The sequence below is a fragment of the Varanus komodoensis genome, unplaced genomic scaffold (genome assembly GCF_004798865.1).
Source record: "Varanus komodoensis strain SLA01 unplaced genomic scaffold, ASM479886v1 scaffold9, whole genome shotgun sequence".
NCBI lineage: Eukaryota > Metazoa > Chordata > Lepidosauria > Squamata > Varanidae > Varanus > Varanus komodoensis.
Window position 1 is genome coordinate 26,285,391 of NW_025336598.1, and position 24,942 is coordinate 26,310,332.

The 24,942-nt window shown below is 43.0% G+C and overlaps 1 protein-coding gene across 4 annotated transcripts; it reads right to left on the reverse strand.

Annotated features, from left to right (window-relative positions):
• Window positions 1–3,327: 3,327 nt before the first annotated feature.
• SCRN3 (secernin 3) lies at window positions 3,328–24,913 on the reverse strand. 4 transcript variants are annotated; one of them, XM_044417800.1, is made up of 9 exons: window positions 24,196–24,913; window positions 21,891–22,079; window positions 20,201–20,382; window positions 18,777–18,976; window positions 12,769–12,981; window positions 8,733–8,895; window positions 6,978–7,158; window positions 6,060–6,119; window positions 5,270–5,398 (listed from the first exon to the last, which is right to left on the reverse strand). In XM_044417800.1, exons 2-8 carry the CDS (start codon window positions 22,059–22,061, stop codon window positions 6,063–6,065), a joined length of 1,167 nt encoding a protein of 388 aa, XP_044273735.1. In that variant the 5' UTR covers window positions 22,062–22,079; window positions 24,196–24,913; the 3' UTR covers window positions 5,270–5,398; window positions 6,060–6,062. The 4 variants fall into 4 exon arrangements, with proteins under 4 accessions (XP_044273731.1, XP_044273734.1, XP_044273730.1 ...); XM_044417796.1 differs by lacking the exon at window positions 6,060–6,119 and having other exon boundaries at window positions 3,328–5,398; window positions 24,747–24,913; XM_044417799.1 differs by lacking the exon at window positions 6,060–6,119 and having other exon boundaries at window positions 3,328–5,398; window positions 24,494–24,913.
• Window positions 24,914–24,942: the final 29 nt, after the last annotated feature.

The following is a 24,942-nucleotide window of genomic DNA, read 5'->3' on the forward strand; positions in this document are numbered from 1 at the left end:
GGGCAGGAATGATGAGGTATGTAAAGTTACAAAAGCATGGATTTTTGAAAATGGCCTACTTTGCAGTGTACCTTTCACCTATATTAGGGTTAGGGGTGTGCACCAGGGTTGGGTTAGGGTTCGAAAAATGGGGTGTCCTAGCACCATTACAATGGTTGGAATGTCTTCAGAGTGAGCAGAAATGATGAGCTGTGCAGAAAAAGCTACTCAAAAAAGGCTTTTTCAAGATCACCGTTTTGAATGGAAATTTCACCCAATATTAGGATGAGGGGTGTTTACCAGGGTATGGTTTGGGTTCAAATAATGTGGTGTCCTGGCAGTATTTTGATGGTTGGAATGTGTTTAGAATGGACCGAAATGATAAGCTGTGCAGAAAAATCTACTTAAGGAAGGTTTTTTTCATAATCAGCCTCTTTTGAATGGAAATTAAACACTCGGTTAGGGTTAGGGGTGTGCACCAGGGTAGGGTTAGCGTTAGAAAAACGTGGTATCCTAGCACCTTTTCGATGGTTGGAATGTGATTAGAATGGGCAGAAAAGATGAGATGGGCAGTAAAAACTAGTCAAGGAAGGCTTTTTCAAAATAACCCTCTTTTCAATTGAAATTTCACCCTACATTAGGGTTAGGTGTGTGCACCAGGGTAGGGTTAGGGTTAGAAAAATGTGGTGTCCTGGAATGATTTTGATGGTTGAATGTGTTCAGAGTGAGCAGAAACAATGAGCTATGCAGAAAAAGTTACTCAAGGAAGCCCTTTCCAAAATCACTCTTTTCCATGAATCTTTTTTTCGTATATTAGATTTAGGGGTGTTCTCTGGGGTAGGGTTACAGTTAGAAAAACGAGGTGTCCTCGGACCTTTTCAACAGTTGCAATATTTTTCGAATGGGCAGAAAAGATGAGCTGTGCAGAAAAAGCTACTCAAGGAAGGCTTTTTCAAAATCACCCTCTCTTGAATGGAAATTTTACTGTATATTAGGGTTCGGGGTGTGCACCAGGGTAAGGTTAGGGTTTGAAAAACGTGGAATCGCGGCACGATTTCGATGGTTGGAATGTACAGAGTTAGCAGAAATGATGAGCTGTGCAGAAAAATCTACCCAAGGAAGGCTTTTTCAAAATCACACTCATTTGAATGTAAATTTCTCCCTACATTAGGGTTAGGTGTGCGCACCAGTGCAGGGTTAGGATTAGAAAAACATGGTGTTCTGGCATGAATTTGATGGTTGGAATGTGGTCAGAGATATGGGTGCTCACCAAGGTAGGTTTAGGGATAGAAAAAAGTGTTGTTGTAGCACCTTTTCGATGGTTAGAATGCGTTTAGAATAGGCCGAAATAATGAACTGTGCAGAAAAAGCTTCTCAAGGAAGGCTCTTTCATAATCACCCTCTTTTCAATGCAAATTTCACCCTATATTTAGGTTAGCAGTGTGCACCAGGGCAGGATTAGGGTTTGAAAAATGTGGTTTCCTAGCATGATTTTGATGGATGGAATGTGTTCAGAGTAAGCAGAAATGATGAGTGCAGAAAAAGTTACTCAAGGAAGCCTTTTCCGAAATCACTCTCTTTTCAATGAATCTTTTTTCCTATATTAGGGTTAGGGTTTTCACCAGGGTAGCCTTATGTTAGAAAAACGAGGTGTCCTAGAACTTTTCGATGGTTGGAATGTGTTTAGAATGGGTAGAAAATATGAGCTGAGTGGAAAAAGCTACTCAAGGGGGGCTTTTTCAAAATCTCCCTCTCTTGAAAGGAAATTTCACCCTATATGAGGGTTCGGGGTGTGCACCAGGGTAGTTTTAGGATTAGAAAAACGTGGTATCCGCTGAAGGAGAAAGAAGATAGTGACTTCTATCAAATTTGGAACTTCTTTTTTTATTAACTGGAGAAACGGTACTTGGTTTAGCTCTAAAACTGTTTTTAAGTTATTATAAATAGATCGGAATATGATTACAGACTCAGATTACAGGTTACAAGATAAGTAGTAAGTGGCTGACCCTGTAGTTCCGATTTATGTGATAACTGATTTTTTTTTTTGTATTGGTTTAACATTTTAATAAAAATTCTAAAAGAAAAAGAAAAATGTGGTATCCTGGCACAGAGTGTGTTCAGGGTGAGCAGAAATGATGAGATGGAGTGCACACCCAAACCCCTAATATAGTGAGAAATATCCATTTAAGACAGGGTGATTTTGAAGAAGCCTTCCTTGAGTAGCTTTTTCTGCCCAGCTCATCTTTTCTGCCCATGCTAAAAACATTCCAACCATCAAAAATGTGCTAGGACACCTCGTTTTTCTAACCTTAACCCTACCCTGGTGCACACCCCTAAGCCTAATATAGTGTAAAATTTCCATTCAAGGAAAGGTGATTTTCAAAAAGCCCTGCTTGAATAATTTCTTGGCATAGCTCACCATTTCTGTTCGCTCTGAACACATTCCAACCATCAAAATCGTGCCAGGATGCCACATTTTTTGAACCCTAACCCTACCCTGGTTCACACCCCTTACCCTACTATAGGGTAAAACTTCCATTCAAGAGAGGGTGATTTTGAAAAAGCCTTCCTTGAGTAGCTTTTTCAGCACAGCTCATCTTTTCTGCCCATTTGGAACACATTCCAACCATCAAAAAGGTGCTTGGACACCTCGTTTATCTAACCCTATACCTATCCTGGTCCACACCCCTAACCCTAATGTAGAAGTAAAGTTCCATCGAAAATAATGTGATTATGAAATAGCCTTCCTTGAGTAGCCTTTTCTGTACAGCTCAACATTTCTGTCCATTCTAAACACATTCCAACCATCAAAATCATGCCCGGTTACCTTGTTTTTCAAACCCCAACTCAGTTATGGTGAATCTGTTAGAAACTGAGTGCCCAAACTGCAACCCAAAACCCACTTATTTATTGTGAAGTGCCTACACTGTAATAAAACCAGAAAACTCACATCCAGTCCAAGCCAATATATATGTGTCCTTGGCTGCGCACTGACCTGCCATGCAAATGTTTGGACGAGCCGCAGCTACTGAGTCACGGCTTGTGACGTCATCACCAGGCGCCACTACTCCTTTCTGAGCATGTGCTTGGCCCCTATGTGCACTGTTATCCGATGCTCGGCTGTTGGGGCGATGCCGGGGTGACTTGGCTCGCATGCCGATAGAGAGAGCTCTGTGTGCCCGGTGTGGCACGCATGCCATAGGTTCACCACCACTTGCCTAGATGGGCAGTAACGTTCCATATTATGTTAGCAGCCAAACACAGCACGAATCACCCCCTGCTTACTAAGTTATACGTATATACATAATTGCGTTCATAATTTAGTACCACAAATCAAACTTCAGGAAGTCCATAGTTTTCATTTATTTTTTCATTCATGTATCTATTTACAACTCACTGCACAAACCACACAAAACTAAGTGATTTTAAGTCTTGATTTTTGATGGAAGAAAGCTTAACCACATCCTTAGATTGAAATTGATGAAACATAAAATGCTCTTAACTTTTGGCAAAGGTTTGTGCTTCTCTTTAGGAGTTAGCGCACTCTTCCCTCTACATAAATTTTCACTTGATTTTTTTGGTACTTGAGACATTGGTGGATAACCTTTTGATGTCAATAATTTTACCAATGTTAATATGCAGCAACTGCATTTCCTATATATAAGTTACAGGAGTTGTTTAGCTTTTCACTTTGTATTTTCAATTTCATGCTGTTAGAAGTGTTCTCTCCACACATTCTGAAGAGCAACAAAATAGTAAAAATGCAAGCCAATTGTATTCATACTGGTAAAAGCATATAAACAAACTACTGCAATGTTTCAGAACCTTAATTACTCTCCATCAAAGTAACTAAGAATTTTTTCACTATTTTATTTGGTTGGTTCTTAACATGCTATTACTCTTGCCCCAGACATCACTAAGCATAGATAATGGCACTTAAGTGACAGGGCAGCAAAGATCCATTGAAAACAAAGAACCTATGGCCATTGTATTCTATTGTTCTCAGTGGGACTTGACTGCAATCAACTTTCTTAACTTTCTATATGGTTACACAACCACAGTTTGTGCACCATTTTACTCTTACCTGGCAAATTGGTTAAATAAAAATGAATAAGATGTCAAGAAAAACCAGGGTTCTGGAGAAGAAGCCAGAATCCCCATTTCATATATTGTAATGAACAAACCAGAAATTCCAGGAAGATGGTCTGTTAGCTGCTCCTCCTGTGATGAGAAACCAAACAGGAGTAATGAACAGTGTATGCCAGAACACTTGCTCATTCCCAGTAAGCCATTCTTCTGTGGGACTGTGGTTTCTCATGAGATCAAAACTGGGCTTATGTGGCTGCTTTAGTCCTTTCTGTGGAAGCCTATCTTTTATGCTGTTTTATAAAGGGCATTTTATATTGGACTTTACAACCTATATAAAACTGCACTATCCATCTTGAGGACAAGGTATTTTTCACAGTGTGCATCAAATTCTTTCCCAGAAATAATTTGAGTGGGGGGATTATAATTAGTCTTTCATACTTTTTTTAAACTTAAGACGTCACAAGTGCTAAGGTACTGTAGGGAAGATTATAACATTTTCAAATTAAAGATCTGGTTTACTTCCATCACAGAGAATGCAAGCGAGCCAGCAGCAAGGGCGGGAAGCAGCTGGGCGCTGGTGCCCAGTCTGGGGCTGTGCAGCTCAGGAGACTGCCCTGCTGCTCTTCTCTCTCACTCTGCCTTGCCAAAGAGGCGTCCTAAACTGAGCGGCCTCTCATTCCTGGCATGGGTGCTTTCCTTGGCACATGCCAGGGGAAGCATGAGAGCAGCAGTGCCCCTGCAGGCTGCCCAGTGGATTTCCCTCCCTTATGCCTAAGGGTGCGTTGGGCACCCCCTCTTGTTCAGGAGGGGAGGCTGCCTGAGTGGCTGCTTGTCCTCTTCCACCCTTCAAGGCACGTGAAGCAGATTCTGCCCAACAGCCCAGCCCGCAGTCATGGCTGTCAAACAACGGGCGTCCCGTTCTTCCCCACAGTGCCTCCTGGGATATTGCCTGGAGGACTGAGAGGGAAGAAAATGGAGGTGGGAAGAAAAGTTGCCGTGCTGAGCCTGATCATTGTTTTTGGACACATCCATGCAAAAAATAGGCCCTGAAGGACCCACGTGGCATTGCTTGTGACACGTGAACCCAGCCAGTACATACCACTTGACCAACTGGTACTGTGCAAATGATAAGAGCACTCTGGAAAGCAAGCCACTAAGAATGCTACGTATTGTCCTAGGTATATGCACAGATTTCCTCTTCTACAGAGTTTGAGAAAAGAGTAAGAGCTTGATCAGGGAGAAGGCATTCATTCTGTAGAATATGCTCCATTTCATTAATCTTCTCTTTCTCCAGCTTTCGGAGGTTTTCCATCATCCTTTCGCCCTTTTCCTATATATGACAGACAGACAAAAATAAACTTAATACTGGAGCAAAACCTGGGCACTTCTGAAAGTCCCTTTTATCACCTTTAAGAGGTACATGCCACAGTACACCCAACCCGGGTACTATGCTTGCTTATGCATGGAGCCCTACAACAAAACGTTGCAGTGTAGCCGCTAAGAGCGCTCTTGCTCAGGGCTCCAGCCAGCCTAGGAAGCAGCCTTGGGACTCTGAGGAGACCTTTCCCACTAGGTGACAGACTGTGCAAAAGAGCCCAAGCTTCTTTGATCCAAATGTGTGATTGCAATATAGCAGGGAGGACGGATACATATTCCCCGTTTTTCCTTCAGGGTAGCACAAGGAGCTGCTCAGGACCTCCTGCCTTCCCCCCACATGTTAACCTATTCTTTTAGCACTCACTGAGCTGCCCTCCACAAGAGAGTTAATTGCAAGTCTCACCTCCTGAATAAAGGACTGCCAGTTCCTACGAACCCCCATGTTGCACCACTTCTAACCCGCAATAAGACAACGTACTGCCTCACAGGGTCACTGGAAGCCACTCTCTCCCAGGCAGGGCCCCACCCCTCCCAGCAAGAGACTACCAGAGAGATTTTTAAATGCCTAAAACAAAACATTCAAGCAAAATGACTCCCAAGGCAAATGATGATACCGTCTACTCATCGCTCCACTGAAATCGAGGCACACTCCGTTGTTCTCTCAGTGAGTTCTTCTGCTGGGGAATATAAAAATGGCAAACCCGAGACTCCCATTCCAGACAATGAGATGTGTTACCATAGTACAAGACTGGGGAACACCTGGCACTCCAGATGTTGATCAATGGCAAGCCCCATCTTGCCTCACCTATACTGCACAGAGCTGATGGAAGCTGCAGGCCAACAATGTTGGGAGTGTCTCCTGATTTATTTATGCAAACTCATCTTCGCCTTGCTGTTTCCAAGACAAAGGCGTGGGTAGACCTGACCATCTGTGCTTGTCTTGCAGGGGAGGGCCCATGGGGACGAGTGCTTAGCCCTCCCTGTGCACCAGCCCTCGGTCAGCCATCTGGGTCTGTGTCTTGGCACATGAAGAGATCCAACTCACCTGCTATTAGCAGAGTGACATGAATGAGAGTGCAGAATAGTGCCGGTTGTAGGGAGTGTGGCAGAGAGAAACATCCATGCCAACTCAGCCCATGACGGCCTTACTTCCGTGCCCCACACTGTGCCCTTCCTGCATGCTTGGCCTGCAACTTTTCGTCCTTGTCGAGCCATAGGTTGAGGAAGGGTGATAAACGTGAAGCCGTGTGACTACTAAGAGCATGTGCCATGTAAAAGCACACCTTGAAGAGGCTCTTGGACATTCAATACCTTTGCCTGAGCCTAGGAAACAAGCCACGCAGTGTGCACAGATGTCCTCATGACCTTCAAGAACTACGTCTGTGTGACTGAAAGGCTATATGCCAGTGCAGTAGCTCCTCATCCACAAGTGTTCAGGCATATATAGTGTTAAATTCCATCCGCATCATTCAACTTACACAAATTCTTCCCTTGACTTTGTGCTAAAGCAGATCTAATTTAAATCAACACACCTTGGAGGATTCCATCATGACAAGTGCACTTTCATGTTTTCTGTAGAGCTCATGCCTTCTGTCTGGCTTGGTTTGAAACCGTGGTTGCTTTTTAACTGGATCCTCCAGGCCAAACACTGGAGAACTAGTTTTTAGCAGCTCAGTAATATTTGGAACAAAAATGAAAGGTTTAAAGACAGACCTGGAGGGCAGAATGAAAAACCAAGTAGAATGAAAATTAGCAAACATGCACAGTTAATTTTGCCCCCCTGCTTTTCTTAAGTACTTCACAGCCCACCAACATGAATAAACATGTTAGACACTGTCAACATAAATCCCATGGTAGGCCTAATTTGTTAAGCCATTTGTCTCAAATCAGATATACTCAGCAGTATGGTCTATTAAGTAAAGTGGGGATTTAACCATTCCAGGAGACTAAAAGAGGCAGTTGTGCAGCAAATGTAGTTTCCAGGAAGTGTCAGTGAAATGCCTGGATTGTAATAATGTCATTGCCTCTGCTCCTTCTACAAGATGCATTGAGATCCGGAGCTTTCACTCGGAGCTCAGGTAACAGCGGCAGCGAGGAGCGTTTTCCTCCAGCTTCGGCTGATTCATCAGCTGCGCCCCTATCTGGAGTACGACTGCCTCGCAACAGTGACTCAGTGACGCATGCACTGGTGACTTCCCGTCTTGACTTGTGTAACGCGCTCTACGTGGGGCTACCCTTGAAGACGGTCCGGATACTTCAGTTGGTTCAAAATAGAGCTGCCAGGCTGCTGACGGGGACTGGACGTTATGTTCACATGACTCCAGTTCTCCGTCAGCTTCACAGGCTCCCCATTGAAGTCCGGGCCCAATTCAAGGTGGTGGTGATGACCTATAAAGCCCTAAACGGCTTGGGTCCTGGTTACCTGAAGGAGCGCTTACATCCATATATGCCCAACCGCCCCCTGCGATCAGCGGGAGAGGCCCTCCTCCGGGAGCCCTCAGTGAAGGAAATTAGGAGGGTGGTTACTCGGAGGAGGGCTTTCTCAGCGGTGGCGCCTAAGCTATGGCATGTGCTCCCCAGAGAGGTCCGCCTAGCGCCGTCGTTATTTGTTTTTCGGCGCCAGGCAAAGACCTTTTTATTTAAGCAGCATTTTAAATGCTAATACTATTGAATTTTATCTGGCCAGGGCGGCTTATTTTATTTTACTGTATATATTTTAATTGTTATTGTTTTAATGTATTTTGTATTTTATTTGATGTTGTAAGCCGCCCCGAGGCCTCGGCAAGGGGCGGCATAGAAATGTTTTAATAAATAAATAAATAAAATCTATGGGCTGGACCTAAATAAGCATTTGCAGAGGAGTTATGGCAGCGGCACAGTTCTGCGCAAATGCTGCAAAAACCACAGCATAACATGCATGCAATACCCTGCAGAAAAGCCAAGCATTTACAGAACCAAGCACTCTGGATCAGGATTAGCAAGCTCTCACACAATAGGAAAAAAGATGGTTGCACTGGCACAACATGCCTTCCACTTGTGTCATCTGGAATCTGGGTCCTGGATTCCAGCCAATATCTAACGTGCAACTGTGTTTTATGTTCTTAGCTTTTTCTCTGGCTGTTAGAGCTCCTCTCCATTTATGCGAACAAAGAAGTTCCTTGATTATGGTGTATCTTTGGACTTCTCCGAAGTTTGGGGACATTTCATTCCAATTGCTGAAATAAGTAATGGCACACAAATAGGTACCCTGGGATTTCATCAGCCTGGTGACAACTTATTTGTATTACCTGTCAGGGTCTGGAGTTCCAGTGAAGAAATGAATGCAAGGGAGGTGAGGCTCCTGAGGAAGTATGGAAACCATGCTGCCAGTGGTCATAAAGCCCCCTTCCATATTAATGCCACTCTCCTTGTCCCGAAGGATTGCCATCATTGTCTCGGCTGTTATATTGCCTATGAAGACAAAACATTGGTCTTCTTGCAAAAATAAAATAAAATAAAATCCCCTCTCAACAAAACTAGATACATAACTAAAACCATGCAAAACCTACCAGCCTGTTTGCTGTAAGTTTCACAACTGTAAAGAACATGGTTAACATAAGGCAGGAATGAAAAAAAAAACCACACACCATTATATTGTGAAACACAGAAGTATTAGTCATTGCTAACTTGTTATTTCAGTGGGTCTTCTCTATGCAGGACTAAATTTGGATCCACCTGTTGTGTCCTTATCTTTGTATTTGTCCCACCAGCATACCCTTTCTGAAATTGTCATTTCACTGCCTCTAGGAAGCCCGCACATAAGACACGACAGTAAGAGCTTCCCTACGTTGCTTATTCTTTCCTGCAATGAGTATGCTAGGAAGATAGAATGCTCCTGATTGTGGAGGTTGATAGCAGGTCTGGCCAGGATGAGGCAAATTGCTGCAGAAAACACCACTTGGGGCAGAGAGATGCAGGCAGGAATTGCCGAGTCCTACAGGAACTGTGTAGAACCACTGCCCATGAAGGATGTAGACAGAGTGCCTTCGGCCTCCTCATCCGGCAGAAAAGTGATTCAGGCCTCCAATGGTTGATAAAGCTACCCTCCATGAATTTGCCCAATTCTATGTGAAGTCACCTAAGTCAGTGGCTATCAATAACATCTTAATGAATGGGAGATGCTCATTATGCACTGTGTGGAATACTTCCTTTTGTCAGACCTAAAATTATTGCCGATCAGCGGGAATCAATAACTCAAAAGTATGTTTTTAAGGTTTCTGACTCAAAAGTATTGATGTTATATAAAAACCTTTATTTTTAATCACATTTTTCCTAAACTTTAAAAAATGCTTTTGCTTTTGCTCATAAGCAACTTGTGATCATTTTCATTGTCTTTTTTGTACATTCTCACATTAGCTAAGAATTTATTTCTTCTTGCAATGGTTTAGAATTCTCTGAACTTATGGGTCTGACACAGTGGATGATGGTTCCAGATTATTTATTTCACATTAAACACTACTTTCTAGCTTCTTTATGACAATCCTTTTATTATTTTAGGGGGAAAGAACCTAAACCAGGTAACAAACTATCAATTCTGATCTCCATGTCTCAGTTCCATCTTATAAAAGAGACTTGCTGACAAAAGGAAGAAAGACATGTTAAATTCATTGTGGAACTAGGAGACAAAAGGGCCCTACATGTGACAGCGACTGCTCTCTACCCTTGAGCTGCAACAGAACAGATTAAGGGAGAGAACCAGTCCGGGTCAGAAGCAGTATAGAAACCTGAATGAAGTTCCGGTTGTGGTTAAAAGAACTTTAACGAGCTGGGTGCATATATGCTAAAAAAGATTCTAATTTACTCTAAATTCTAAGCAAGAAACCAGAACCAAAATACGTCTGGTACATAGCCTGAGCGGTAAAGCATGCAGCAATACTGAACAAAGTGCTGCTGTTCTCAGGCACGCCGATGCTTCCCCCCCCTAGTTGTGGGTGGGTGGGGGAGGCAGCTCGTTCAGTGCAGGTACCCATCCCATCAACCACCTCTCAGCGTTGCGTGGGGAAGAGACCATTTGCTATTAATCTCAAAACACGGCAGGAAACGCTTTTAGTTGGCTCTTCCATTGCAGTGCAATCTTCCTCAAACGGGAGTCCTGTTGCTAACACATTAAGGGGTTGGACTTCAACCCTCATCAGCCCCAGCTATCACAGCCAGGGGTCAGTTATGCTAGGTGTTGGAATCCAAAACATCTGGAGGGTTCCAGATTGGTGAAGATGGTTGTTATGCAGGGCAGGATTTCCAGCAGCGAGGAAGCCTCTCAACATGGTTGGTTCATTCCCATCACCGAGGAGAAGCCCAGTCCAAATGGCTTGTGCCCGTCACTGGTTCTGAATATAGACATGGGCAGAGCTGGCCAAATTAAGCAAGGGTAGGATTAAACAAGAACACAGGAAAGCAATGGGGCTGCTCCAGCAGAAGGGAAGGAAGAGCAGAAGGGAAGAAGGCATCTCAGAGGGAAAAGAAAATGGGGAAAAAGAATGGGCACAGATGAAAAAGAAAATTGCTGCGGGGATGAGGAAGCATCAAACTGATACACTGCCTTGAAATAATCAGCCAGATCTTTTGCTAAAGGCCTTTCTAATCCATAAGAACGCATCACTTTTCTTGACAAAGGAATGCTTGGTTTTCTGACTTAGATTTTCAACATCCCCCCACGCATAAGTTGGAAGGCCCTGTGACTACTTTAGAATAACAATCTCAATATTAAAAGCAAATCCTCTGTGCCAATTTTAGAAGATTTCTTATTAAACATCTGAAAGTAAAATCTTTAGAGACTATAGAGTTGCAATAATGATTTCCCTCAAGGTAAGAGAAGAGAAAAGAAGAAGCTTAAACTGCATCAGACTGATGGCTTGAACACCTGGTGTGACTTAAAACTGGCTGAGGTAAGTACCTGCAAAATGGGGATTTAGAGTGAAGGCACTGATAGAACCTCAACAAGGCCATCATATTAGCCAGGTATTAAAAATGTTCAGTATTCAGAACCTACAATTCCCTAAATGAATGCAGGATTTGCATGATCACAGGGGTATTATAGCTGTAAGTAATCCACTAGGAAGCACAGGATAACTGCGACAACTGGGGGTGGCAGGGCTCCGCAGAATGAATATTGGAACAGAGGGGTGCAATTGTATTGGGGCTTAAATGTCTTTTGCAATGCATACATGACTTCACATGCAATCTTTATAAACAAATGAAGTAAATGAATGATGCCAGGTTAATGGCTCATGCAAGAAAGTGTTGAAAAGATAAACTTTTCAATATTCTACATGATTACAACCTTTTTCTCAAGCCAAGGCCCCTCAAAAGGTGTAAGCAATAGCAGGTAGGAGGAAATACAACCTCCTGCCTCATTCACTCAGTAGCTGTGTAAGCCCTTGACTGAGCCAAAAAGCAGAATACACAGTAATGCTGTAAGAAACGAGGTCTCTGCACTTACCTTTGTAGGTAGATCATTGTAAATGCTATTCTTATGTTCTAGTAGCATTGTTGTAAATAATCTACATTAAAAGCACTAGGATAGCAAGCTTGCCACAAACATATCTGTGTGTGTGGGGAGGGGGGAGCAGGTGTACAGGGGGACACAAAAAGGGGGAATAGAACTACTAGGAAGATCAGTATTAGAAAAATAAGTTAAAAGCGGATGATGGATCTGATATTACAGGCTGGACTTAAGGATGCATCCTGAGTCTGGAAAAAAGTTAACTGCAACTAGTGCAAAGGAGTAAGAGTTGACTATCAGATTCTTAGGCACAGTTTGAAGTGGTATAGTCCTCTTACGTGGATTACAATACCTACATTTTGTACCAGGTACTATGTGCCTTATTTCATCCCCTGTCCCCTATGAAACTTGTATCCCATACAAATATTGGAAGGGAGGCTTAAGAATGAGTTTCCGCTCAAACGTCTAAGCTCCATAGTAGGGGTCACTGGAGACATTTTCCCACATACAGTGGTACACCACATTGAACATGAGAATATACCTGAAGAGATACTTATGCTGGAATTACTAAGCTACTTAAAATGGGCACAGCCCATTTTCCTTTTAAGGATTACCCCCAAAATGATACGGTTTGCTGTTTCATTGTCTAGGATGACAATGAAGCAAATCCTTGTTGAAAGCAGTATTATGCCTCCCTTCAAGTGAAAAAGACAAGACAGCTAAGATTTTGAACCTGTGTCTACCTACTCATAAACTAAATGAGCACATCCTCAATGGCTCTATATTACAAAGAGATGCTTTAAACTGTTATCTCAACAAACACAATGATTTAACGAACGTACCTGTGTGCTTCTTCAGTAGTTTATAGCCTTCACAGAATCGCCCTCTTGTTGTAGTCATTCTGGCAGTATTTACATAGGAATAAGTGGCAGCAAAATCAAATTCTTTTTTGCCATCCCACCAACCCCTGCTTGCAGCATAACTCCTCACATCAGGGTGCTCACGATCTATCTTGGTTGTTATTGACAGCTGATTGGAAATATTCCTTACTCCTTCTGTTAAAAAAAAAAACACACCTCTTAGTTCTTAAAAGTTTCCTGCATAAAATTGGCATTAAAAACTGTTTACATTTAGGTTCCTGAATTATAACAGCAGATTTTAGGGAACAAACTAAATGACCACTATATGAATTTATTTGGTCCTGCTTTTTATCCATCACCATTCTTTCGTATCCTGCCTATCCATTTGGTCCTGCTTTTCCATTTGAGAGGCTTACAGCACTTGACAATATCAGAACCACAGTTAAAACCAATGTGCAAAAATATTATGAAACAAACCTCAGCATGGGGCAGTATCCCAAGTTCCACAAATGGCCAGCCCTATTAATTTTGCCCATTTGCAGAAGGAAATCGGGGCTGGTTCCCCGTGGCACTAGATACTGCCCAATCACCCCAGTCAGTACAGTAGGTGAGAAAAAATGATTGTGGGTTTTGGCCTTGTCCTAATACGGAAGGATGACAAGGGATGCCACCTTGTGGCTGTGCTGGAGTAATATGGGCAAAATCCCACTTGTCCCTCTCCGCCTATCCCCCTGCTTTTACCCTTTCTATTTTGTGTCTTTACTGTCATTTTGCTTAGCACACCGACTCTGTGCTACCTGATCTGCCAGTCCAGCTGTTGCTTCAGGCAAGGAGCTTCTGTGCACATGCCAGTCTCCTCCTCTGCTGTTGCTGGAGCAAAGGTCCCAGGGAAGTCACAGGGGGTAACTGCCCTGCTGGAAGTCATCATTAGATAATAAAGTGCCCCTGCCCATACTCGGGCAGCCAAGTATGGGAGTTGAGGAGGAGCCTGGGCACTGTGCAGAGGTGCCTCGCAACAAATGAGGGCTGCAGTGGTTTAGAGTACGTGACCACGAATGAGCACACACAGCAGGTTTTGTCACGCAACCTCTTGGCTTACCCTCTCCATCGCGAGATGAGCCTGCAAACCTCACAGAGCAGAGTATATCTGTTGCTTTGTTCCCGGGGTGCCCTATTTCCAAAACTACATTTTGCAAAGGTTCCAAGAGAACTTTCTTTTTTCTACTTTCCAGTTGCCTGTGTACTTTGGAGTGTGTGTGTGTGTGTGTGTGAACACCCAATGATTAAAATGCCTGATTTTTCAAATATTCATTTCCTACAGCGAAACAAGAGATAAGCCTTTGTTGGGTGCCAGCACCTCCGAACATGCTGAGGGACCTGAAGGTGTACTTCCAGAAGGCTTTCTGCTCTCCTTAGACCCCCACAGCACAGGGGATAAAAGAATGCAGCTTTACTGGAATTAATTGCCTATATTAACAGGGCCACATACACTTATACTATTTAGCATGGCCCTATGTGGCTAGAAGCGGGGGGTGGTGGGGGGGGGAGGCGATGGCAGCGGCTGCTCTCTTATTTTGGCCATCTCAGTAATCTAGCTAGTAGTATTTAACTGTGACCTGCTCGATCTGGGCTTCCTTTGCTGGACCTGCCAAAGTTGTAGCTCTCTGTTTGTTTGCTCAGATCCTACTTCTTGAAAGTCCAGGGCTGAATTTTGTAGCTCCAGGCTAAGTAAGAGATAGGGAGACAGAACTGTTACCTAAATTCCAATTATATTGTTTCCTTTCCTTTGACCCTGGCTCTCTGATAGGTTTTAACTTAATCTGGTGCTCACCAAATTTTATAGCTCCAGATCCTGTTCTCAGTTTTAGGGCTGAGTTCTGCAGGATGAGATATTAAAATAAAAAAGAGGGAAGAGAGATTGATAGATATATATTTAGTAATGCAAACCAATCCTCAAGTCACCTGATATGAGTCAGCTGAAGCTCCCAGTACTGGCAGTACAGCTTCAGTCATTTCACCTCTTTTAAAATTAAGCCCTAATAACAGCATTGCCTTTAGGGGACAGTTCAAGATAAAAAAAATCTGGAATTTGGGCAGCAGGATTACTACACTGGACTTTTTTCTTCTTTATAAGCAGAGTGAGAATCAAGAGTATGCAATATCTCATACTTGTAATCTGTTCTAATGATTCAGAAAACCACATTGAGAAGCCCAGCATTAAGTGAAGGATAAAATAAATCTGAGTGACTTTACATTGTTTGTTTCAGCATGGCTGTGTGGAACAGGATGCTGATGCTAGAAATCCTTTAAACCAGGGGTCTCAAACTCAGCTTACCTGGGGGCCGCTGGAAGTAAAGTCTGGGCCACATCAAGTATTCCACCACCATGGTGGTGGTGGGCCGCTCATCCCGCATCGCTCCCGGAGGCCGGCCCGGGTGCCACCGGCACTTTGAAGGCCACAGGGCCCCTCCCCCATACCCTTCCCATCCCAGCAATTGGCCCATGGGCCACGAGTTTGAGACCCCTGCTTTAAACAGTGAAACTGAAGGATCCAAATGAAGTCTCTAGCTCTCTGTATGTATCAGAGAGAGAGAGAGGATCTGTATAAATCAGGTGTCACATCAGTCTGCAATTAAGGCTCAAATGGTCAGTTTCTTGCCAGGGCAATTAGGTTTATTTACAATTCAATGCATGGATCCATGCGTGCCTAACACAGGCACACCTAATGCTAATTCCATTAGGATTATATAGAATACACAAAAGGGGAGCGAATACAATACACAGGAAGGTGATTGGATATTTTGACATGGATAGGAAAGTGATTGGATACACATCACAGAACCAGAAAGAAAAGTTACATTCCACTCTAATTAGATACCTTTGACAGGCCTTCTAAATTAAAGTTACCTTGAACAGGTTGGCCAAGTTAAGTAAACAAAAAGGTCACATGTGTGAACTTACAGGGTTAGGGAGGCACTTTAGCAAGCCTATAAAACACAGAGATTACACTTTGACAGTTACCCACTAATGGATATTAGTGGGTAATGATTTCATTTAGCCTAATGAAATCATCTGGTCTTCACCACCAGACACTGAGACATCTTTTGATGTGTTTATGGCAGGGCAGTGGGGTAGGATGGTAACACTTGTTTTTCTGAGTATACAAGTATCTATGTAAATGTGTGTGTACCTATTTGCTTATATGAATGGCATATGTAGTAGGTGAGAAGTTAGCCATGGTTTATGCCAAAAACAAAAAATTAAGACTTTTAAAAGAGTTTGGATAAAGTGAGGAGCAAGATACCTTTTACCTAGTAATCTATCTCAGATTCAGTAATAATAACCATGCTCGGTTTGCAATCCTCTCCTAGTTTTCCTGAAAACATTGGGTTCCATAAGATTGACTTAAAATAAAAAAAGTGCAGGATCAGAGCTTCTCAATTTGCTGATCTGTTGCCTAGTCCTATTTATGTTTACCCCAATGTCCATATCACTAAACTGAAGGGGGCTTATTCCCAAGTTAGTACCTGCAGGGGTACAGTTTCACAGCATCCTAGCATATTACTTCAGTAACTGCTATTCTATACATGTCAAAAGTAAACTCCACTGAGATCAATGAGATTTAATCCCAGTAAGTGTGTAGAACTGCAGCCTAGTGGTGTTACTTGGTTTCAGATAGATACATTCCAAAGGAAAGAGATCTGAATACACAAGGGTTTCTATTTGTTGTTGTTGATTCTAATGGCATACTCAAACATTCTTAACTTTCTGTGATTAGATGTGCACCATGTTTTAAATCTTATTTAGCCTAATGACATTTTTATTTAAACCTTATATTATTCTACAATTGTGTTATTATTAATATCCATTAATAATCAATCAGGCCAAACAGAATCACTCCTTCAGTATCATCAATCAATATCATCAAGATTCTTTAATATTAGGGGAGATTTTTTAATACCAGAAATATCTTTTACTATTAATATGAATGCTTAATTACAGTCATCTTGCAATTATTTCCCACTCAAAAACATTCATACTGGAAGTTATGCCAAATCAGACCAGTGGTCTATCTATTTTGATATTGTCTACACCAAGGGTGGGCAGACTTGAGTTGTACGGGATCTACGTTGTTTTGCTTGTAGGTGAGTTGCACCCATATTTAAATGTGGGAATTCATTTCTCTCGAATTCCACTTACTGAATGGTCCTGGGATAGTTGACTGAGTGTGTGTTCTGAGGGCAATCCCACCACTCCAGAAATGGTTTGGTTCACTTGCAGAAGCAGGTACCAGGGATTGTTCTACCAGCAGCTTTAGCACAGCGCAGCTTATTCCTGTTTTTTTCTTTTTCTTTTTGACTTCCGAGAGCAAGCTCTTAAGCTGTAATCTTATATGCACTTACCTGGGAGTAAGTCCCACTGAATTCAGTGGAAATTACTTCTGAGTAGACATACCTATAATTATGCTGCACATGGATTATGAATGGGGCAACTTATCTGCTGGTTCTATGGATTATACATAATCATCATCATCATCATTAGCAGGCTGGCTCACTTGATTGTGCAGCCTGTGTTCTACATTAATTGTTTTGGCTTGCTGCTTGTGTTGTGAATGGCTGCATGATTGCATTGGTGCTGGCTTTTAGCAGTGCTGTTTTCCACAAGGACCAGAGGCCATGAGCAGCTCCCAGTCACTGTTGCAGTCTCTCTCAACTTCACTCACTCACTCGTCTTTTTACAGTAACTGCTAACTCTCTGGAGAAGTTCTGACTCATTTAGCTGTGGGTGGACTGTGGAGATCTGGCTTCCTGGAGGAAGCTTTAGGGGTGGGGAGTTAGGAAACCTGCCTCTCATTCGTTGTAAAGTGGCAGTAGGGGTGGGGAATGCAGGAGCTAGTGGACTGCTGTGGAGGAGGAATCCAAGAGACAAACAGAAGCATAATGAGCTAGTTGCAGGGAAAACAGAATGTGCAGGTGAGAGAGTAAGCAATGTGGATCTGTGCTAGGAGAGGCCCTGGCAGGTGGGCCTGGAACAAAGAGGTTCCTGCTTGAAAAATCAATGCTTGGTGGGGTTCAGAAGTCAAATTAGATATACTTTACCTCTAGAAATCCCTTGGCCCTGGTGACTTGTCCAACCCACCAACCACCATAGCTATCAGCTAACACCACATTGCAACATGAGGCTTCTAACACATTTGAATATTATCATTTAGTCATTTTGAAATAACAGAATTTTCAGCAGTTCCTGAACACCAGGCCTATGAGGCACAGCTCTTGTTCCCCTTCCCCTCTCTTTTGGCCAGCTGCAGGCATCACAAGCAAAGCACAGCCTGGCTCGCAGGTTCGAGCCTTTAGTGTTCTCCTTTCTCCCCTGCACACACTGATTATTGTGAATGGGAAAGAATCATAGTTTGCCACAGCATCCATATGAGCAAATTATGGGTTACCATAAAATAGGGCGGCCAACCAGCTTTTTGGGACTACAACACTCATCACCTCTAACTGCTGGCAATGCTGGCTAGGGCTGATGCCTCTCAAACATTGTGGGGGGCATCAGGTTGCAACAGTTTGCCTCCAAACCAGAGCTTTGGTAACCATCATTTGTCACAGCCGATGCCGAATTCTGCCACGAGAGCAAACAACATTTCCTGCTTTGAAATAACTAAAGCAGGATACTGAACTGAATATGGGAGGAGGATGCCTGCAATCCCAAGCCACAGAAAACCATGGTTTCCCATAATGTTTGAGCTACATTAATAGAAGCTACATTATTATTACTGTCTACCACTTGAATCATTTCTGTTAAGTCTCTAACGAAAATGAAAATGATAAACATAAAATTGGGCCTGTTTTCAATGAAGCACCTCCAGTTGCACCACCTTTGTCAGCAGGAACATCCAAAATCAAGCAGCACAAGACAGGTACATGCACGTGTTATATTCATAATTTACCAAGAAGACCAGAAATTGAATGAAGGGTTACTAGGCATACCTTCTACCCTCTCTGCAGCCCAATGCTTTCCAGAGGTTTCCAGTATCCATGCCTCCTTTCTGTCTGCTATCAGGAAACTATTGTGGTATTTAAGTGTCATATGGCTCTCCATACAGTTTCCACCTTGACCATATTTGCCCAGCAAGTCAACAATGACACTGACAGCTTTTTCTGCAGTATCAGCTCTTTCGAGCCCAAGTCTGAAATCAAATCAAAGTATTAACTTTTTAAAAGATTCTTAAACACTAAGAGTTAAGTTGAATTAAAACTTTATTGCAAGTGAGTGCACATTTTTCTACCAACTACGCACGTATCTTGCCCTAGATCAGGCGCACAACAGCTACTGCTATTATTTTATGGAGAAAAATTGTCTTTACACATATATAGTGTAGTATCCTAGCATTCATAGATATGCTGCTCCCAAAATAGTAGAGCTGTTAGCAGTTAGAGGAAACAGCTACAGTAAAGTAGCTCAGTCAAGAGGAGGAAAATGGTCCTACTTTAAGATCTGCTGCACAAGTTTAAAAAAAAAACAAACCCAATACACAGGATCAGGCATGCTACATCTGAAGAGCGATATCACAGAACGGGATGCTTTGCTGGCAATCTAGATAAATGCCTACATACATTACTGGAGCATCCAAGTTTTGCACATGTTTTTATTATTTAATAAGACTGCTTCTACTGATTATATAACAGTTACAGTGATTTATGAGAAACAAATAGTTTGCAGTCTTTGTAGTTGCTGGGGAAGGCGAAAACAAAACCTACCTGAGAATCAGGGACCATGTCAAGCCTCTTGAAAGGAAAAGGATGGGATATGCATATCATAAATAAATAAATGAATTTGTTTTCATTTCTTGCATGAGTCCACATGGAAGTGAGCCAGTGTAGCGCAGCAGTTAAGAGTGTTCGACTGGAACACAGGCGATCTGGATTCTAGTTCCCACTCAGCCAGGAAGCTTACTGGGACAATCACTGACTCTCAGGCTAACCTATCTCACAGGGTTGTTGTGAGGATAAAATGGAGAAGAGAGTCATGTAAGCTGTTTTGGGAGAAAAGGCAGGATTAAATGATCCTGACAATACCAGCATCTTATTTTGGGGCTGGATCTAAGCAAGGTGCTATGCACATACACGTGCTCTGCCATTTGCCGGCAACAACATGCATGAAAGAGCAACAGGATGGCTGGCAGGGGCAAGAGAGGGAACAAAGGTAAAACAGCACCACCTGCTGTTTCCTTTTAATCTTCAATGATTTTACATTTTGCATTTCACACATTTAGCTGCAAATGGTCATAATGTTGAAATGTTACACTGAATAATGAGAAAAGTAGGACACGCGTAAACTGACCCATTCCCCCACCCCCAAACACTTTCTCTGTGCTGGTAAAGTAGCATTTTATGCAGCACTTAATGCAAACCTGACAAGATCCATGCCTAGGAGTGCTTCATCATCGCAGACTTCTTCTTTCCCCCATACGGCTTCATTCCCAATGCAAACCCCGTGTTCGTTGGCCCCCATTTCAGCGCCCCACAGCCATGATGGGCGACTCAGGACAACTGCATACGTTTCCGGTACTTGTTCAATTGCCATGTAAGTACACTGCAATAAAGATGTTTCCAGAAAATGCATCAGAGGAATCCAAAATCCATGTTCCAAATTCCATGCAACCAATTGCAGCCAGTTGCCTGAGCAGGCTTCCCAACCTCTTCTCTTGCAACCCTGTGTGCCATGAAATAGATTTAAGGATTGGGAGATGCTCCTGAAAAAAATGGCCAGTGCTATGGAAGGCCAGGGTGCAGGAGAGGCGGGAACTACCCTGAGCCCTCACTGTTCTGAGGGCACCCACATGTCTGTTTACCTTACCTAAGGTTAGTGGGCAATTTATGTACTTATTTCTTTTATTTAATAGCTTTACTTCTTGCCTTTTTAAAGGAAACAGAATCTTATAGGGGGGCCTACAGTTATACAGTGCTTCCTTGACAGAGAATGGAAAGAAGGGTTAGGTTGCAACAACTCCCCCTGCAGTACTATACAATAAAACAATTATTGTGGGCGCAATCCTTTGGCCTTCCAAAATTCTTTGGGAGATTATTTTGCAAACCCACAACGAAGGTCCTCTGACTAAGGAGGTGGGACTCTGAAGTCTTTGCCCTGGCCCTCTGCAAAAATGACCACACTCGCGGTCCTCGAGATCAGACATCAACCTATGAGAGGGCTAAGGGAGCATGGTGACGGAGGAATGTGAGGAGGCCGAGACCAGCAGCTTACATATACCCGCACAGCATCCTTGCCCTGCAGGAGCTCATCTAGGCAGCTGAAAATGGCCATCTAGTGACATACAGGGTGTGAGGTGCCGGACAGTGGTACTTGCTCTGCTGCACTTTGCACCCTGTACTGGATGTGCGTAAGCCTCTGTTTGGAGGCTTATGTGCACTGAGGGTGGATGACCTAGGATCACACCCTGTGTGGATGGTCTTTGTACTTAAACATGCTATTACAGTCAGTGCTGGGAGTGGAGTACAGGAAAAAGCTCCCTACATTATGTCCTGGGCTTCCCCTCTGGGAGAACATGAATGAAAATTGGACCCCTTGAGATCCAACCCAAGATTTTTATCAAGCCTGGTAGTCTCTGAAAAGAAGAGCTGTGTTCAGTAGCAGGGGAAAAAGTCCCAGAACATCTCCAGGTAGAGCTGAGAAATACCCCTCCCTGAAACCCTGTTGAGTGCCAACACAGAGCTGGACGAACCGGTGGTCCATCTGACTTGGTATAAGGCAGCTTCCCAGATCCCAAGGAAGTTTCTCATTGTAAACACATTGCTCATAATTGGCTTCAGTATCTGGCTTTGAATTCTAGAGCAGTTTTAATGGGTGCATCAGCCTATGACTTCAATTCAGAAGAAAATATCTGTTTCTCTCTTTCACTCTTTCAGATAAGAATGAGGAATATGTGGCCCACCCAATGTTGCTGGATTGCAGCATGCAGCATCCACCATCCCTGGTCATGGCTTAACTGGCTGTGGCTGATGGGAGCTGAAGTCCAGCAACATCTAGAACACCACTGGTTCCTTATTCCTGCTTCAAGGCAAATAAAGAAAATGTAGTTTTACCTCAACTTTTTCTCCTGGATTATAAGTGGCAGCAGGGAAGTATACAATCTCCTGGACTTCATCAGAGGGCCTATCTGAGTTTTTTCCAAAGATGGTCCTGTTGCCCAGTGTGGCTGGAGGCAGAGCCACAAAAGTATCACAGGAGGACGGGTCAGTAATCCTGTGAGTCATCCTGGAAATCACCTGTTCCTGGTAACACAACCATAGCAAAATAGCACAGTGAAAATAATTTGTATTGGGAAACAAAAACTGAGATTTGATTGTATCATAAATTTACTGATAAAATTTACTGATTTCAGTAATCTCAATTTACTGATAGTTCTAAATCAGCAATTACAGGCTCTCTTTCAGGTTATTTGTTGCTGGAAAATGGTAGCTTTTTAGTTAGACTGTACCTTTTGGCCCCACTGTTTACAATGTTTTCCCCATGTAAGCAGCCAACTTGATAACACTTCATAAATATAACAAAGTCTACACCAGTCCCTGAGAAGCTATGCCAGGATAAATACATTAGTCTTTAAAGTTCCACAAGACTCTTGTTTTTTTCAGTATGAATACATTTATTTACTAATATTGATATCCTTCCTTTTTTCCTTTCAAGGAACTCCATGCTGCTTACATAATTCTCCTCCTGCTCTCAATCTCATCCTCACAACAACCCTGTGAGGTAAGTTGGACTGAGAGTCTGTGACTGGCCCAAAATTCCCTAGTGAGCTCCATGGCTGAGAGGGAAATAGACTGGAGTGTCCAACCTTTTGGCATCTCTGGGCCACATTGGAAGAAAAAAAAATGTCTTGGGCCACAAATTAAATACACAAATACTAACAAAAGCTGATAAGCAAAAAAAAAAGTCTTCGCATAATTTTTGTGATATCTGCCATGACAGACAAGCAAAAAAGTCCACACATAATCCTAATTATGTGGTACTCCGTTCAGAGTCCTTTAAAATCATTGAGCAAGTCCAAAGTTTGTGATCACTAACAGAGAAAATTAACATATCTAAGTAATAAAACTTCATTGATTTTTTATTATAAAAGCAAAAGAAAAGAGGGCAACAGTGGGATATTTGACATTGTATTTGAGAAACTAATGGATCAATATTTGGTTCGAGGGAAGTAGTTGCAATTCTCAGTCAGTTCTCAAGGTGCTCATCAGATATTCTGGTTAGCACACCATCTAAGTGTGCTTCATTCTTGAAAATAGTTGCTCACAAATGTAGGTGCTTCCAAAAAGTGAAGACATGAATAAGGCATGATTGTGAAGCAACAGATATTTGTCTCTGGGACGATAGGACCTATAAAAGTCCAAGATCAAATTTTTCTTTAAGTTGAATGTCAGATTGCAGCGCTATCAATTTTCTATTCCATTTGAAAATTGGCAGGTAACATATTTATGTCGACTGAAAATGGAGTCTCAAATATACCAAAACAGTGCTTATTTTCCCAGGAATCTTGAAATCTGTTTTCAAATTCTTGTATCAAGTTGAAAAGCAAGGTTGCATATTTTTCCTTGTCCACAGGACTGTGTTTAGCCAACAAATCAAGATGTATAAAATTGTTTGCAACGGCAGGTTGAAAGATTATTGATAATAACTGTGTTTCACTCGCTAAGTCACCAAGAGCACATGTACTGAGGGTGCAAATTTGACTGTCTGCACTTGGGAGATAACATACTGGAAGCTGCAGACTGCCATAAAACTGAAGCCATGCATGTGTACAAATAGTGAGAGCATAGATACGTTTATTTTACGTGACACTGTGACACAACATTGTTGTCTACAAAGTACACACTGGAGAACTGCGTGATCAAGTTACCAAAAAAATTGCAAAAAAAAATCTTATGTTTTAAGTAAGTTTACAATTTCGTGTTGGGCTGCACTCATAGCCCTTCGGAGCCGCAGGTTGGACACCCCTGAACTAGACCCAGATCTCCTGAATTCCAGTCCAGGGCTCTTAACGACTACACCATACCTGGCTGTCAAGTTACCACAGTTGTTCTGTCATCTGGCAACCAGTAATATTCACCTTAACTATCCCAGATCAAAATGGTTAAGTAGCTGTGTTGCTCCATACCCTCCCCACAAAAATCCAAAAGCCACAGCATAGCAATATTTCAACTGGACTAAACTGGCAGAAAGTTGTGCGCAAAGTTCTGAGTTCTCCAAAACATTTTATTTCCAGGCTGGAATTGAGCAGAACAGGGCTCAATGTAGTAATGCCTCAAACATTACAATGTTAAGAAAATGCTGTGCAGATTTTGTGGTTGTTCAAAAAATGGCAATTAGATTTCCAGAGAGGTACACTACTTCAATGTGGTGCTTTCCAAAGGTACTGGATTAACGCCCCTCTTTCTGCATCATCACAGCAGAGTTGTAATCCATTGAATCTAGAGGGTACCAGGTTGGGGGAAGGCTGGAAATAAGAAGTTGGTTAGCCTTCGATGCAACCTTGACCAGTTGAGTCAGACTATGTAGCTCCCAGTACTCCTGACCCTTGCCAAGACTGACAGAACTGAAATCCCGAATATCTGGCTGGCACATTAGATTGGGGGAGGCCGCTTTAAGATGCCACAACAAGCCTAAATATGGCTACAAAAACATTCACCAGTGACAGGGCACGATCACAGGAAACCACACCAGTAAACACGGTCCGGGTCTTTCCTTTGCGAAACTGAAGAGTTTGTACAGTGGGAGGGCGGAGACTAGGACAGCCTTCCCCAACCTGGTGCCCTCCAAATGTTTATTACAACCCCTATCTCCTCGGCCATTGGTCATACGGGCTGGGAGCCGATGGAAGTTGTAGTCCAGAACAGCTGAAGCAGGGCTCCCGTTGCAGGAGGCTGGGCTTGGAAGCCTACCCGTCCCCTCGGCAGCTCCTCGCGGCGCTCCGAGACCGCCCGGGCGAAGACTCACGGCCGGCGCGGCGCCTGCAACGGCCGCGGCCTCGCTCGCTCCGGCCTGGAGAAGCAGGCGCGCCGTTTGCGCCCGCCGCCGCAGTGCGAAGCGCAGACAGCCCTCCTCCTCCAGCTGCAGGAAATGTCGACGTCGCCTGCC

Bases quoted from the DNA above. Each gene is read 5' to 3' on its own strand.
- SCRN3 (XM_044417796.1), bottom strand. From the start codon at position 22,061: ATGACTCACAGGATTACTGACCCGTCCTCCTGTGATACTTTTGTGGCT. The intron at 18,977-20,200 runs GTTTGCATTAAG...ATTTGATTTCAG, and splicing joins CTAGGCATGGATCTTGTCAG to ACTTGGGCTCGAAAGAGCTG. The intron at 12,982-18,776 runs GTATGCCTAGTA...TTTTTTTAACAG, and splicing joins GGCTGCAGAGAGGGTAGAAG to AAGGAGTAAGGAATATTTCC.